This window comes from Dipodomys ordii, unplaced genomic scaffold (genome assembly GCF_000151885.1).
Source record: "Dipodomys ordii isolate 6190 unplaced genomic scaffold, Dord_2.0 Scaffold71, whole genome shotgun sequence".
In the NCBI taxonomy this organism is placed as follows: Eukaryota; Metazoa; Chordata; class Mammalia; order Rodentia; family Heteromyidae; genus Dipodomys; species Dipodomys ordii.
In genome coordinates this window covers 2708049-2721362 of record NW_012267287.1, presented here as the reverse complement: position 1 = coordinate 2721362, position 13314 = coordinate 2708049, and the positions used below count along the sequence as shown (strand labels likewise).

Sequence of the window (13314 nt, the reverse complement as noted above, 5' to 3'; positions counted from 1 at the left end):
CCTCACCCCGCCACAGCTGCTCAGCCAGGAGACCATGCCTGTCCCGTGCCCGCCACAACCAAGCCCTGCATCCAGCCAGGCTGGGCGGGGCTTCTGTCCTCCTCTGCCAGGAGGCCACAGCGGGAAGCATACAGGGGGGACGGGTACCATCCGGGACAGAAGGCCTGCCCGGCCCAGGACTCAGGATAGCTCAGGTACTGAGCATGGGCCGTCCAGGAGAACGGCGGGCGTCGGTCTGCAGAAAGAGAGGCAGGATGGGACCTCAGGAAACGGGATGGCAAACAGGATGGTGCAGAGGCAGCCAGGGTCCCTGGGAGCGACAGTGACATTTTCCTCCCTCCCTCACTGCTACCCTCCCCGGGGGAGGGGAGACATGGGGTCACCTGGTCCAGAACGCTGCCCTAGCTCTACTTCCTAAAGGTCACAGCCTTTGGGGGGGGGTTCTTGAAAGTCCCTCTGTCAGTCCTTCTGTCTGACCTGTCCATCCACCCACCTTCCTTCTGCTGTCATTGCTCAGCCCTGTGGGTATGGAACCACAGGCTCTGCCTAGCTACCAGTCCACCACACACCATAAACAATGACGTTGCTATTTGCAAGGACAGATGGGCTCCAGGGATGAGACCCGGATGCAGCACTGGTCTGGAATGCACAGGGCCCTTGACTCGGTCCCAGCCTCCAGAACAAGACCAGAAAACACGGACCATGACAGTTCACAGATTACTGGAAGTACACTTGATCTGGGGTAGAATATTATCAGTGTGTGTGTGTGTGTGTGTGTGTGAGTGTGTGTGTATGCTAGTGTCCTGAGTCTTGAACTCAGTGCCTAGGTGCTGTCCCTGAGCTCTTTCGCCGAAGGCCAGCACAGCCACAGCTCCACTATTGGCTTTTCTGGTGGTTAACCGGCAATAAGAGTCATAGACTTTCCTGGGTAGGCTGGCTTCGAACCGAGATCCTCAGATCTCAGCCTCCTGAGCAGCTGGGATGACAGGTGTGAGCTATTTTAGGCGGTTCATTTGTCCAATGGTGCCTGCCCCACCTGGGGCCCCCTACAGCCCCTGCACCCCGCCTGCAGGCCAGTGGCAGGTGCTGCCCCCTGGTGCTGGGAAGTGATACTGCACCATGTGGACCACACCTGGCAGCCCAGGGCAGGGGGTTGCTGTAGGTTTCTTGGCTCAGCAGTTCAGGCCCGATTAGCACAGGCTGGCAAACCTCAGCTCGTTGGAGATGAGGGGTGGACTGACCGACACCTCCCCCCACATGGTGGTGACACACACAGCGGTGGCTCCCGAAGGGGACTGTCCCCTTCAGGGCAGCAGGCAGCAGGCTGACCGCTGCCACCAGGGCTCACAGAGACGCTCCGCCCATGCACGTCAGCACCGCCCGCACACAGCAGTGCCTAGGGTTTGTCTCTGTGGCCCCGGGACAGGGTAAGTCCATCACAGTCAGCTGCCCTGGGATGCCGGGGCCCGAGGTCACTGCCCACGCTGAGGGGAGGGTGCGTGAAGGCTGGACGCTGGCAGGGCCCAGGGGACCCAGGGCCTGGGGACTGTGTGAGCCTCACCCATGACTGGTCTTTCTGAATCCGCTCCAAAGCCGGGACTCGGGAGCCAGCTGGCACGCTCCGCTCTGGAAGGCCAGGGGTGGCCTGGCGGCCGGACAGTGCAAGCACAGTGGCCGGCGGGGAGCAGGCCTCCCGACAAAGGCACAGGCGCCTCCCAGGGTGGGCCGGCTCCTGCCCCCCCTCCCCAGCTCAGAGGCTCTGCCAGTGGCGGGCAGCGTCTGGGGGGGAGGGGGCAGCACATAATTTAAAAATGGTTTTGTGTGCTGGTACGAAGGCCTGAACTCAGGACCAGGACTCTCTCCCTTGGCTTTTCATTCAAGGCTGGCATTCTGGTACTTGAGACACACAGCTCCATTTCTGGCTTTTTCATAGAGGGGCGAGACTCCTGTACTTTTCTGCCCAAGGCTGGCTTCAGAAAACCTCAGTCCTCAGATCTCAGCCTCCCAAGTGGGATGACAGGAGTGAGCTCGGCTCGGCTTTTCTCCGGCCCCACGGTGCTTCGGCTCCATCAGAGGGGCAGGCAGGCGTCTGCTGTGCCCTCTGGATGCCCCCCGCCCCCCGAGGCCAGCACGGTGGCCCACTTCACAGGCGAGCAGCTAAGTGGTGCAGGGAAGCCGGAGTTCAAGGTACTCGGGACCCCGCATGTTCGTTTTCTGTGTGTGCCAGGGCTGAGCCTTGAACTCAGGGCCTCAGCATCGCCCCGTTAGCTTTTTCACTCAAAGCTAGCACTCCTGAACCATAGCTCTACTTCCAGCTTTTTGGTCATTCGAGTCTCACGGACTTTCCTGTGCAGACTGGCTTTGAACCATGATCCTCCGATCTCAGCCTCCTGAGGGGCGGGGATGGCAGGTGAGAGCCACCGGCGCCCGGCCCAGCCACGTTCTTAACAATGCCTTCAGTGGTGATGCAGACACCCTAACTCAGCAAGGCCTGCCCAGCCTGTGACCCCACGGCTGCCTCGCCCTGAAGGCTGGGCTGAGTGCATGCTAGGGACAGAGGAGACTCCGCCCTGCACAGCCAGCCACCACGGGACGCTTCCGCATCGAACAGAGGCTCTTAGTGCCCCTCCCTCAGCAGGCGACAGGGGCACAAACTACGGGCACTCAGGTGGGACAACAGTGTACGCCCACTACAGAGAAATGCCCCACAGGCCCGTGGGGAAGAGCTCTTGCTGCCAGCGGGAAAAGGAGAACCCCGCCCGTAGTAAGAAGTGGGGGTGGGGCTGAACACGCAGGGCGCGGAGCATCTGGGGGCGCTGACACGGCTCTGTACCACTTCTGCAGGGGTGGACACAGGCCACAACATCTGTCCACACTCAGAACCCACAGCGCCAAGCATGGAGCCTGGCATACGCCGTCCCTCTGGTTCAAAACAGCAAATTAGCCGGGCACCGGCGGCTCACGCCTGTCATCCTAGCTGCTCAGGAGGCTGAGATCTGAGGATCACGGATCAATGCCCGCCTAGCCAGGAAAGCCCGTGAGACTCCAATTAACTACTAGAAAACTGGAAGTGGTGCTGTGGCTCAAGTGGTAGAGAGCTCTCCTTGAGCTGAAATGCTCAGGGACAGTGCCCGGGCCCTGAGTTCAAACAAACAAAAATAACAGCTAGTCAGCACTGGCTCTGGTTCTTCACATACACGACACACAGTGCCAGGGGAAAGCCGTGGCAGGCGTGGGGAACACACACGTGGGAAGTCTCTGAGCTTCCTGCAAACTAAAAACTGATCAATAACGCCTATTTATAAAAAACTGAAACACTGAGCCAAAGAGTAGAAGATGCCAAAGGTGCTGAACCACCAATGGAATGAATGGATAAAGAAAAGACATTGTTTGGATAGTGGAATAGTATTCAATCATAAAGAAGACGAGATTAGGTTATTAATTGGAAAAATGGATGGAATTAGAGATCATGTTGGACAAAATAAGATAATCTCATAAAAGACAAATAGCACATATGCTCCCATATCTGTGGTATAAATAGCTAAGAAATATAAGTAGGTATATACATACTTTTATACATACACTTATATAATATTATATAGATTATATATATATGGAGAGAGAAGGGTGGGCGAGTGTGTGTGTAGCTGTGACTATGGCTGGGGATTTTAGGGAGAGAGAGAGAGAGAACAGGAGCAGTGGACGGTGTTGGAATAGTCTAGGTACGCAGACGGCATAAGGAAGCTCACTGCCAGCTGTTGAAGGAAGAGGCTGGAGAACAGGGAGAGAGAGCGAGAATCTGGCTAGATCATAACCTATACATGTGTGAAATACCAAGGTGGAGTTACTTTGTACAATTAATAATTAATAATTGTTATCATGGGGCCTGAACTCTGGGCCTGGGCGCTGTCCCTCAGCTCTTCAGCTCAAGGCGAGCGCTCTACCATTGGAGCCACAGCACCACTTCCTGTTTTTTGGTGGTTAGTTGGAGACATGAGTTTCATGGACTTTCCTGCCCCAGCTGGCCTAGAGCCATGATCCTCGGATCTCAGCCTCCAGGACAGCTACAGGTGTGAGGCACGAGGGCCTGAAATGCTCTGAAGGAGAGGGAGGGTGATGGGGGGGGTGGATATGGTGTCAACGTGTGTGGAAATGGACACTAACGCCCCTTGTACGATTCAGAGGTGCTAATAAAAGCCTTTTAAAAAGTGTAAACACTGGAGAGGGAACTACAATCAATACCTGGCGACCTTGGCGCACGCGCGCAGCCCAGCTGCGCTGTAATTTCCAGATGGGTTTTCGTGTTAGGCGGCGGCCGCCCGCTGGGGTAATGACAGGAAGCAGACTGCAGAGCACTGACCATGAGCCCTGCAGCCATGGATGCCCCGTTCCTTCACTGGGCATGGGGGGGCTCCCTCAGGGCGGGGCCCGCGGCCCTACCTCCAGACCCCCAGCCCCCAGCGGGCTTCCTGCCCCCGCCGGCCCAGGCCCACTGGATGGGGTCAGAGCTGAGGAGTTTGGATGGGGGAGACGCAGGGCGACGGCGGAGCACCCACGCTCTGCCCCGGTGGCCTGTCCTCACCCCTCTGGTGGAGCTACTGTTCCCCGGGGGTCCCGCAGTGCAGCCCCTGCATCCACCCCCAGGGGGCAGCGCAGGAGGGGGGCCTCACCCCTGCTCCCCCCTCCCCACGTCAGAGCGCACAGTCTTCCTTCTAACCTACTTAGAGGCCGGCTGCTAATTATAACCACCAGCCCGGAAGCCGTTCCCCACGCTCGCGAAGCTGCACTGCCTGGTCCAGCCGGCGGGCCCTGCGGGGCTGGCCCCGCCGCCCCTCGGTCCTCCGCGGGGCCTGCTCCCCTGCCCGGCTCGGCTGGTGTGGGGCCTGCGTGGGAGGCAGACTTCCCGCACCGCCGGATGACGGACGTGCCGCCACGCCTGCCCAGCCTCGGCTGGCTGAGATGGAGTCTCATGAACTGGTAGCCCGGGTTGGCCTCAAACTGTGTGGCTGGAATTACAGGCATGAGCTGTCTCACCCCACATAAGTAACTTTTAAAGGGGGAGATCTGGAGGCAGAGACAGCTACAGAGGCGCTGGGGAAGGGGCGTGAAGGGACACGGGTACCAGCTGGCAGGCCGTCCCTCCTGGCCATGCCACGCCTGGCCCTTGGACCTCCGACCTGCAGCACTGCAAGACACAGCGGCCAGGACGGCTCCAGCCGCCCGCCTGTGGCCCCACCGCTGGCCACCTGCACCTCCGGCACACACACCGAGGCCGGCGGTGCACTGCTCATGTTGGGCCCTGGGCCGGGACCCGTCCTGGCCCACCCTGGGTGGGGTGTTTGTAGGCGGGGAGGGCACCCCGGCAGCCCCCCCCCGGGCCAGCAGCGGGTCTGTGACTCCCGTCCAGTGCTCATCCCCTGCGCTTCCTCCCGGTCTCCAACGACCGCAGATGCCCGTAAACATCCCTCCAATCCAATGGAAAACAGGAAGCGCGTCCGTGCCTGCCCAGAATCATCTGTCCACCGCGTCTGGTTCTGGCTCGTCCAGACCAGCACCGCACTTGGCAGCTCCCTGCGACCAGGGTCAGGGGGCCGGGAATCCCGGCTCCTTCCGTGTGGGGCCTGGGGACCGCGGTCTCTCCTCCACTGGACACACTTCCTGCCTGGTGGGGAACGGCTGGCCTACTGTGTACCTTGGTGCCAAGCGCGGGTGACCCCTTGGCGTCCGGCTGGCACCGAGCCTCGAGGCACCATTCCCCAGGCGATGCGCCTGCGCAGCAGCCACAGCCTGGGCTTAAACACACATGTGCGTATGCCGGTAGCTGGGGCCAGAGCGCCCCGCCTGTTTCAATGGGCCTACCTAGGGCACAAAGCCCACGGGAGGGCATTTGAGAACGCACTGGCCATAGCACCCCCGGGCCGTGGCTGCGTCCCGGGGCGTCTCATTCCACTAGAACTTCTCCCCCGAGGGGAGAGACCGGTGAGCTCCCTGTGCATACACTCTCCTCTGCCCAGACATGAGGTGGAGGTGCCCGCTCCACAGGGCTGGTCTGCAGGTCACGGGCAGCATGGTGGCCCCAGGGTACGCTGGCTTGGGGTAAAGGACACCTCTGATTTCTAGTTCCCTCCTTGAGTGGGTATGGGGGGGCTCAGCAGCCACACCCACAGTCCAACCAATAGGACATGCTGCCATGGGGAACCAAGGCTCAGAGAGGCTCAGTAACCTGACAAGAACACACAGCCAAGGGGCAGGTGGGGACCAGGCCCTGGGCCCCTGGCTCGGCCCCTCCTCTCTCTCTCACCCTTGACCTCCCTGCTCTTCTCATGTTCTCCTGCCGCTGCGGGCCAGGCAAGGCTGGCATTGGAAAGCACTTCCTGGGCATCCAGTTAGAACTGGGCATCAGAAGTGCTGGCCAGGAGTCGGGAAAGCTGATCTGCCGTGTGTGATGACAGGAGGCCCGTCTGCCACCTTGGCAAGCCGGAAGCGCAGCAGGCCCTGCCTGTGACACCCCCAGCCCAGGACACCCCACTTCCAGGTGCCTGGTGCCCATGCCACCACACACTGGCCACGGGCAGGCAGGGTGTGCTGATATCCGGTCAGTCATGACCAGCACTCAAGCAACGCAGACGGGCGGGGGGGGGGGTAGGGGAGGGGGAAGCAGGATGCCGGCCCGGCCGGAACCATCAGCAGCCTCCAGAAACACTGGGGCCCTGGGCTTCCATAACAAAAATAGCTGCTGTGTGACTTGGAAGGGATTGCCACTCCCTGGGGAAACCTGAGAAGGACCAGACACTTGAAGCTTGAAAATCCCTCTGTCCCCAGCCTCGCGGGTCCCTGGCCTTGCTACCTGCGACCCCGCAGGTCATCAGCGCGTGATAAAACAGGACACGATGTGTGACGGGGCACAGTAACCTGTCTGCTCGCGAGGCTGAGCCTCCACGGGGCGTCTGGGACAGGCTGTCTTCAGACGTGGGCCAGGCACACCCCTGGCTGAGGTAGAGCCCACAAAACCTACCATTCACCTGGTAAAAAAAAAAAAAAATCTACCATCCACTGTCTGTCAGTACCATCATGATTGTCTGCTCATCAACGTACTCGATTTTCATCACCCCAACAAGCCTGGCCCCCTTTCCTTTACCCTCCCCAGCGACCCACCCTTGGCCTCCGGCTCTGGATTGCCTGTCCTGGGCACATGGTCACACAATGGAATCACCAGCATGTGGCCTCCGACGTCACGTCCGCTTCTGTCCCTTAGCATCCTGTTCTCAAGGTTTACTGGCAATGTGGCAAGTTCTCAGAATTCTACTCCTTTGTGCGTCGTAGACATGGCTTACGTGTGTTCTTGGGGGCTATCATGATCGAGCCTGCTGCTCACATTGGTGGCCCGTTTCTGTGTGGACACGTTTTCCATTCTTCAGGGACTACCCTAGGAGCGGAATTGCTAGGTCACGTGGTCGCTGTGATTCTGAGGAGGCCTCAGGCTGTCCCCCCCCCGCCCCCAGTTCTCATCTCTCCACATCCTCACCCTCGGCTCCGGGCACACAGGACCTCGCTCTCTGGCCGCTCACATGGGAGTGCAGCGCTGTCTCACTGTGATTTGCATCCCCCTGAGGGCCTGTGATGCCGGCCATCTTCCGTGTGCTCACGGATGCATCTCCCTGGGCCATGTGTCCACTCAGATTCTCGGCCCACATGGTGAGCTGGCTGCATTTTCATGAATGAGTCCTAAGAACTGATTACTTTCTACACAAGGCTTCTCTCAGACCTCAGGCCTGGAAAGGCTCTGCCCCGGTCTGAGCTGCATTTCACTTTCTTCTGTGACCTTGGATGCACCAATGGCTTTCGTTTGGCTGAAATCCTGTTCACGTAGTTTTTCTTTTCATGGCTTGTGTCCTTAGTGTCACTTCTAAAAAGCTGTGGTCTGGCTGGGAAGGAGCTTCATGGTAGAGTGCTTGCCTAGCATGCATCAAACCCTGGGTTTGATTCCTCAGCACACAGAAAAAGCCGGAAGTGGTGCTGTGGCTCAAGTGGTAGAGTGCTAGCATTGAGCAAAAAGAAGCTCAGGGACAGCGCCCAGGCCCTGAGTTCAAACCTCAGGACTGGCAAAAAAAAAAAAAAAAGCGGTGGTCTAGCCCGAGACAGTGAATACGTTTACCCCGGCTTTCTCCTCTGAGAGTCACGCTGTGACTCGCTGTGCGGCGACCCCCTGCTCCCTGCCTCCGTGGTTTCCGTGAGACGCGGTTTTCTGACAGCCAGGAGCAGCAGGCTGCGGCAGGCCCCTGCGGCCCTGCTCTGTTGTTCCCGTTCCCTCTCACCGGCGCCACGCATCGCCAGAGCTCACAGGCGGGGTGGGACAAGAGGGAGGAGGTCCCTACACATGCCGCCTGGAAATTCCACTGGGGAATGGGCACTGTCTCAGGTCCCAACTCTGGATCGGGCCGCTTGCCCCATGCTCCCCGAGGCTGGCCTGCGGGCGGGAAGCCACCGCCTCTGCGTGTGGGAAACATCAGACATAGTATGCTCGCACAAATGTGTAATGGAGACCCCCCAATCTCCCACCCCCCAATCACCCTCTTCTATAGCACTTAGGGGAAAGAGGGGCAATCAAGGGGAGGGGACACTGCAGGGGGAGTGGGGGAGCAGGACCCCGGAGCTGCTGCTGGGCTCAGAGTCCTACACAACTGCAGGCCTACAGAGCTGGGGTCCAGGCTCCATCCGCCCTCCTCTCCCACCTCCCCCGACTTCCGTCCCCTGTCACCGTCACCATACAGGCCGGAGTGCAGCACCGGAGCCCCACAGAGCCTCCTTGCTTTCACCCCAGTACCTGAGGAAGCCTGCTCCCACACAAGCACCCGAGCCGGCCGAGGACGGCTCCGGCGCCGCGTCCCTGGGGCCGTGGGTGCACTGCAGGACGTCCTAGAGCAGCCCTGGCCTCTGTCATATTCTGGCTGACAGTGGTCCCCTCCCTAGCTGTGACCACCACCTCTGTTCCCTGGAGACCCACTGCCTGACAGAATAAAGGGGCTGGGAAGGTGGCTCAGTGGCAGGGCACTTGCCTCACATGCACGAAGCCCTGGGTTCGAGTCCTCAGCACCACATACACAGAAAAGCTGGAAAGTGATGCTAAAGCAAAAGACTCAGGGACAGTGCCCAGAGTTCAAGCCCCAGGACTTGCAAAAAAACAAAAACAAAAAAAAAGGAAGGGAAGAGAGAGAAGAAAGGTCAGGCATGTGGAGGGCACCATAACCGGGCCTGGCTGTGACACCATCCAGTTGCTGTAGGCCCGGCCCGTCCCCCCCACCTCCCCCCACCCCCGTCCCAGCCTGTTCATCTATAAGGTGGAGGTCCTTCCCCGTGCAGTCTGTAGAAGAGTCATTCAGCCCTGCAGACAGCTGCCCTCCCGACAGCTGCCCTCCGTGCTGGCCCTCACTCCCATCAGAGCTAGACTGGACCCCTCTCAGGTCAGACCCTCAGTGCTTCTCTGAGGGGCTTTGAATGTTACATAGACAGTGAGCTCTCTGCCGGGTGCTGGTGGCTGATCCCGAGGATCACAGTTCGAAGTTAGCCCAGGGAAGGAAAGTCTATGAGACTCTTAACTCTAATTAATCATCAGAAAATGGGAAGTACAGTGGTGGTTCAAAATGGTAGAGGACTAGCCTTGCGCAAAACAACTCAGGGATAGTGCCCTGACCCGGAGTTCAAGCCCTATCACCACCACCAGCAGTAACAACAAAAAAGAGCTCTCCTGCCTGGCCAGGGCTGGCCAGGCCTTTACCTGTCCCTCCTCCACGCACACCCATGGCGGAGCCTCCTCCCGAGTGACCGGTGGCTGGCTCTCCCTCCGAAGCTGGACCCTGCAGTGCCGAGCCCTTGGGCAGCAGCTGGGTGAGTGAAGGCTGGCATCTCTACCGAGGAGAAGCCAAAGGGTCACATGGAAATACCACCCGGGTGCCAAGGGCAGGGCCAGGCCCTTCCCAGAACACTGAAATAAACTCGCACCATGCAGCCAGTCCAGAGAAGCACCTGTTTCCTAGACATCCGGGAAAGAGACTGAAAACATGCCAGGGTGGGGTGTGGGGGGTGGACAGCGTGCGCAAGCACACAGTTCCCATAGCCCTGTGCCAGGGAAATCCAACCAGAGTTCCAGCGGAGGACCCCAGCAGACATCTTTCTCCCCAGTTCTAGGGCTGGAAGTCTAGAATGGCTCGGGACCATGGTCGCCAAGGCCAAGCGCGGGGGTGTTTCCCCTCCTCCGGGAGCTCCTGGCAGCTCCCAGCCTCCTGTCCTGTCTGTCCCCGTGGTTGTCTTCCGTGTGTGGTGCTGTCTGTAACTCTCACAAGGACACCAGTGTCTGGGTGTAGGACCCGTGCTGCCCACCATAACCTGGTCTCCAGCCTTCCACTAAGTACCTGGGCAAAGCCCCACAGCAGGCCATGTTCTGAGTTCCAGGTGGATGTGAATTTGGCGAGGGTGCCATTTAATCTCCAAGAGAGCTCCAATGTGCCAGCGGGGAAACTGAGGCTTGGGAAGTTCAGGCAACCTGCAGAAGGACCCTAGGAGTGAAAGCTGCATTGAAGTCTGCCCCAGGCCCGGCTGGTGTGGAGCCCCCAAGGTCCAGTGTGGGAGCATTAAGGGGGCCTTGGACCCCCAAGAGGCAGCTGCAGAGCCTGAGGTCGGCGTCCTGGCCAACGACGGGGTGGTGTTGGGAGGTTTAGGTGCCCCCAGAGCCACAAGGCGGCCCTGGGCTGGCCAGCGGCCTCTGTAACAGCATCAGACCAAATTGCTGTGCTCCATGGGCGCCGGCAGCCAGAGGCTTCTCTGCCTGCAGGCCGGGTCTGTCTACCAGTCACGCCACGGGAACCCCTGCACCTCCAGAGACACGAGGGCCCCCCAAACCTACAAATCTACAGCCTGTGTGTCCAAGATGAAGACCTAGCCCCTCTCAGCCCAAGTCCACAAATCCACGACTCATGTGTCCAAAAAGAAGGCCCTTTTCCAGCATTGATTTCCCTCTCCACTGATTCTGCCGCCACCTTGGAAGGGTGCTGTGGCTCGGACCAATGTGGTCAGGAACAGAGGTCAAGGGGGCCACCGGCACGTCACCTGGTCCCCTCCGGGAACTTTGCTCGGTCCCCTGTGGAGCTGGGGATGGGAGATCACACACCCTCTCCCCTGGGAGTGGACTGGACCTGTCAATCTGCACAGTTTCACCAACAGATTCCTCAGGAGAAACCACCTGCTGCCTGATTGGATGGGGCAGGCCCCACCCTCAGGCCCAGGCCAAGCCCTGATTGGTTTAATATAAAACCTGCATATCCCATAGTGGGGCTCTGCTTGTGGGAGGGATGAGGCATCTTGGCTGGGAATTCTGGGATAGACCATGGCACTTAGGACTCATTCTGGTAATACAGAACAATGTCCCCATCTCGACACCCTGTTCAGAACCCCAAACCGCAAGTTCCCTCACTCCCCATCCCTGCATTCCCAGGAAGCAGGGAGGAGGCAGTCATCTATTACCGTATCCACAATCATTTTCCTAATATAATATGCAAATACGTAACAGGTTTTTCTTCTTTCCAAAGAAATGCTTACCCCCATGGCTCTGAGGAGCTCTACTATTTTCTATTCAGTTCAGCTTCTTATGTAATGAATGCTGCCTTGTCCCACTAAACTGATTTTGTGCCCTGCAGTAGGTCACCTGATGGGTGCAGAAGGTCCTCTCCCACTCCACGCAGTCCTGATGGTGGGGACATGCAGACCACCAGGCCGGCCAGAAGACAGGTAAGGCAGCCTCCCACGGCCCCCTCCCCCTGCCGGGCCCCGCCCTGCTTCACCCTGACTCCGCCCCCTCCACACACAACTCATCCCTTTACTTCTCTGCTCTGCTGTGGCACAGCCAGGGGCTTCTGCCAGAAGCAGGCGCCAGGCTGCCGGGCCACTGCAGCCACCAGCGTTGTGAACCTCCTGCTGTCTTAATTCCCTGGCCTCCGCTGCTTTACTCGGCGAATGAGCCCTGTGGACTAGCCTGTGGACACTCCATCGGTGATATTTCCAGTGAGTGCGTCAGAAGTGTTGGGGGAAAGGGGTACACTCTGTGGCAACATAAATGTCCATAGCTGGCAAACCAACTCTCCAACTTTTCTGCACTTATTTTTCCAAAAAATGAAATGTGTATGTGTGTGTGTGTATTTTTAATGGAGGTAAAGTGACCCAGAAGGAACCAATTCCGCCATAAACAGGACAGAGCCTGGCTTATTTTCTTTCCCTGCAAAGACCCTGGGAAACAGGCGGCAGCAAGAGACAGGCCTGAGGCCCCAAATGAGCTTTACAACACACCGTCCATCTTTTCTCCATTAACAGCCTCATTTGTAGCCACAGTTGGCAACTCTGGTTTGTGCCCCACCCTCCCGGTCTGCCACCTTTGGCATCTGTGGCAGACATGGTGAGCCGATCGCCTATCTCTGCCTCTGTGCCAGTCAGTCCTCCTCCCTAGCCCGTGAGTCCCTAGAGGTGTCTCTGGGCCACAGAGGCCAGCAGCTTGGCTCAGCACAAGAGTGCACTGTGGACCTGGTCAGTCTTGGGTGTGCTCATCAGCAGCTGGATCATACAACCAGGTGTAACACAACCAGTGATGAAGAGCCCAGAGCCCAGCCCCCAGCTCAAATGCTGGCATCTCAGACACACGGTTCGACCCCTGGCCTCGGTTTCCTCATCTGCACTTCTGGACAGCGGGAGAGCCCCGAAGGGACAGAGGAGGTGGGCTTTAGCCAGCTGTGTCTGCACCTCCCTCTGGCAGCCGAGGGCCTGAATGAACAAGGCCTGCCCGTTCATACCACGGAGCAGTGCGCAGCCTGGAAAGGGAAGGGCTTTCCAATACATGCCACCAGTCACAAAAGGACAAACACGGTGTGAATCCACTCTCATGAGGTCTCAAGAGTAAAAGTCAGCTGGGTGCTGGTGGCTCACGCCTGTCAGCCTAGCTACTCGGGAGGCTGAGAGCTGAGGATCGAGGTTCAAAGCCAGCTTGGGCAGGAAAGTCCATGAGACTCATCTCCAATAAACCACTAGAAAACCAGAAGTGGTGCTGTGGCTCAAGTGGGAGAAGAGCTGAAATGAAGAGCTGAGGGACAGCGCCCAGGCCCTGAGTTCAAGCCCCACGACCAAAAAAAAAAAAAAAAGAGTTAAAAAGTCACAGTGGAGAAGAGGGGACAGCTCTGGGGAAGGGGAACAGGTTAGAGTTTAATGGGAATGTAATTCTGCTTTTGCAAAAGAATACTCGGGGGGGGGAGGGGGTGATACAGGCCAGGCAGCGCT

At 58.6% G+C, this 13314-nt stretch overlaps 1 protein-coding gene across 1 annotated transcript in view; it reads right to left on the bottom strand.

Annotated features, from left to right (window-relative positions):
• The window catches only part of Ablim2 (actin binding LIM protein family, member 2), a 75850-nt gene extending 70559 nt beyond the window's left edge, over positions 1 to 5291 (bottom strand). The window contains exon 1 of the mRNA XM_013023892.1: positions 5123 to 5291. Coding sequence (XP_012879346.1) covers positions 5123 to 5291 — 169 coding nt within the window. The remainder of the gene's footprint in view (positions 1 to 5122) is intronic.
• Between the last annotated feature and the right edge of the window lie 8023 nt (positions 5292 to 13314).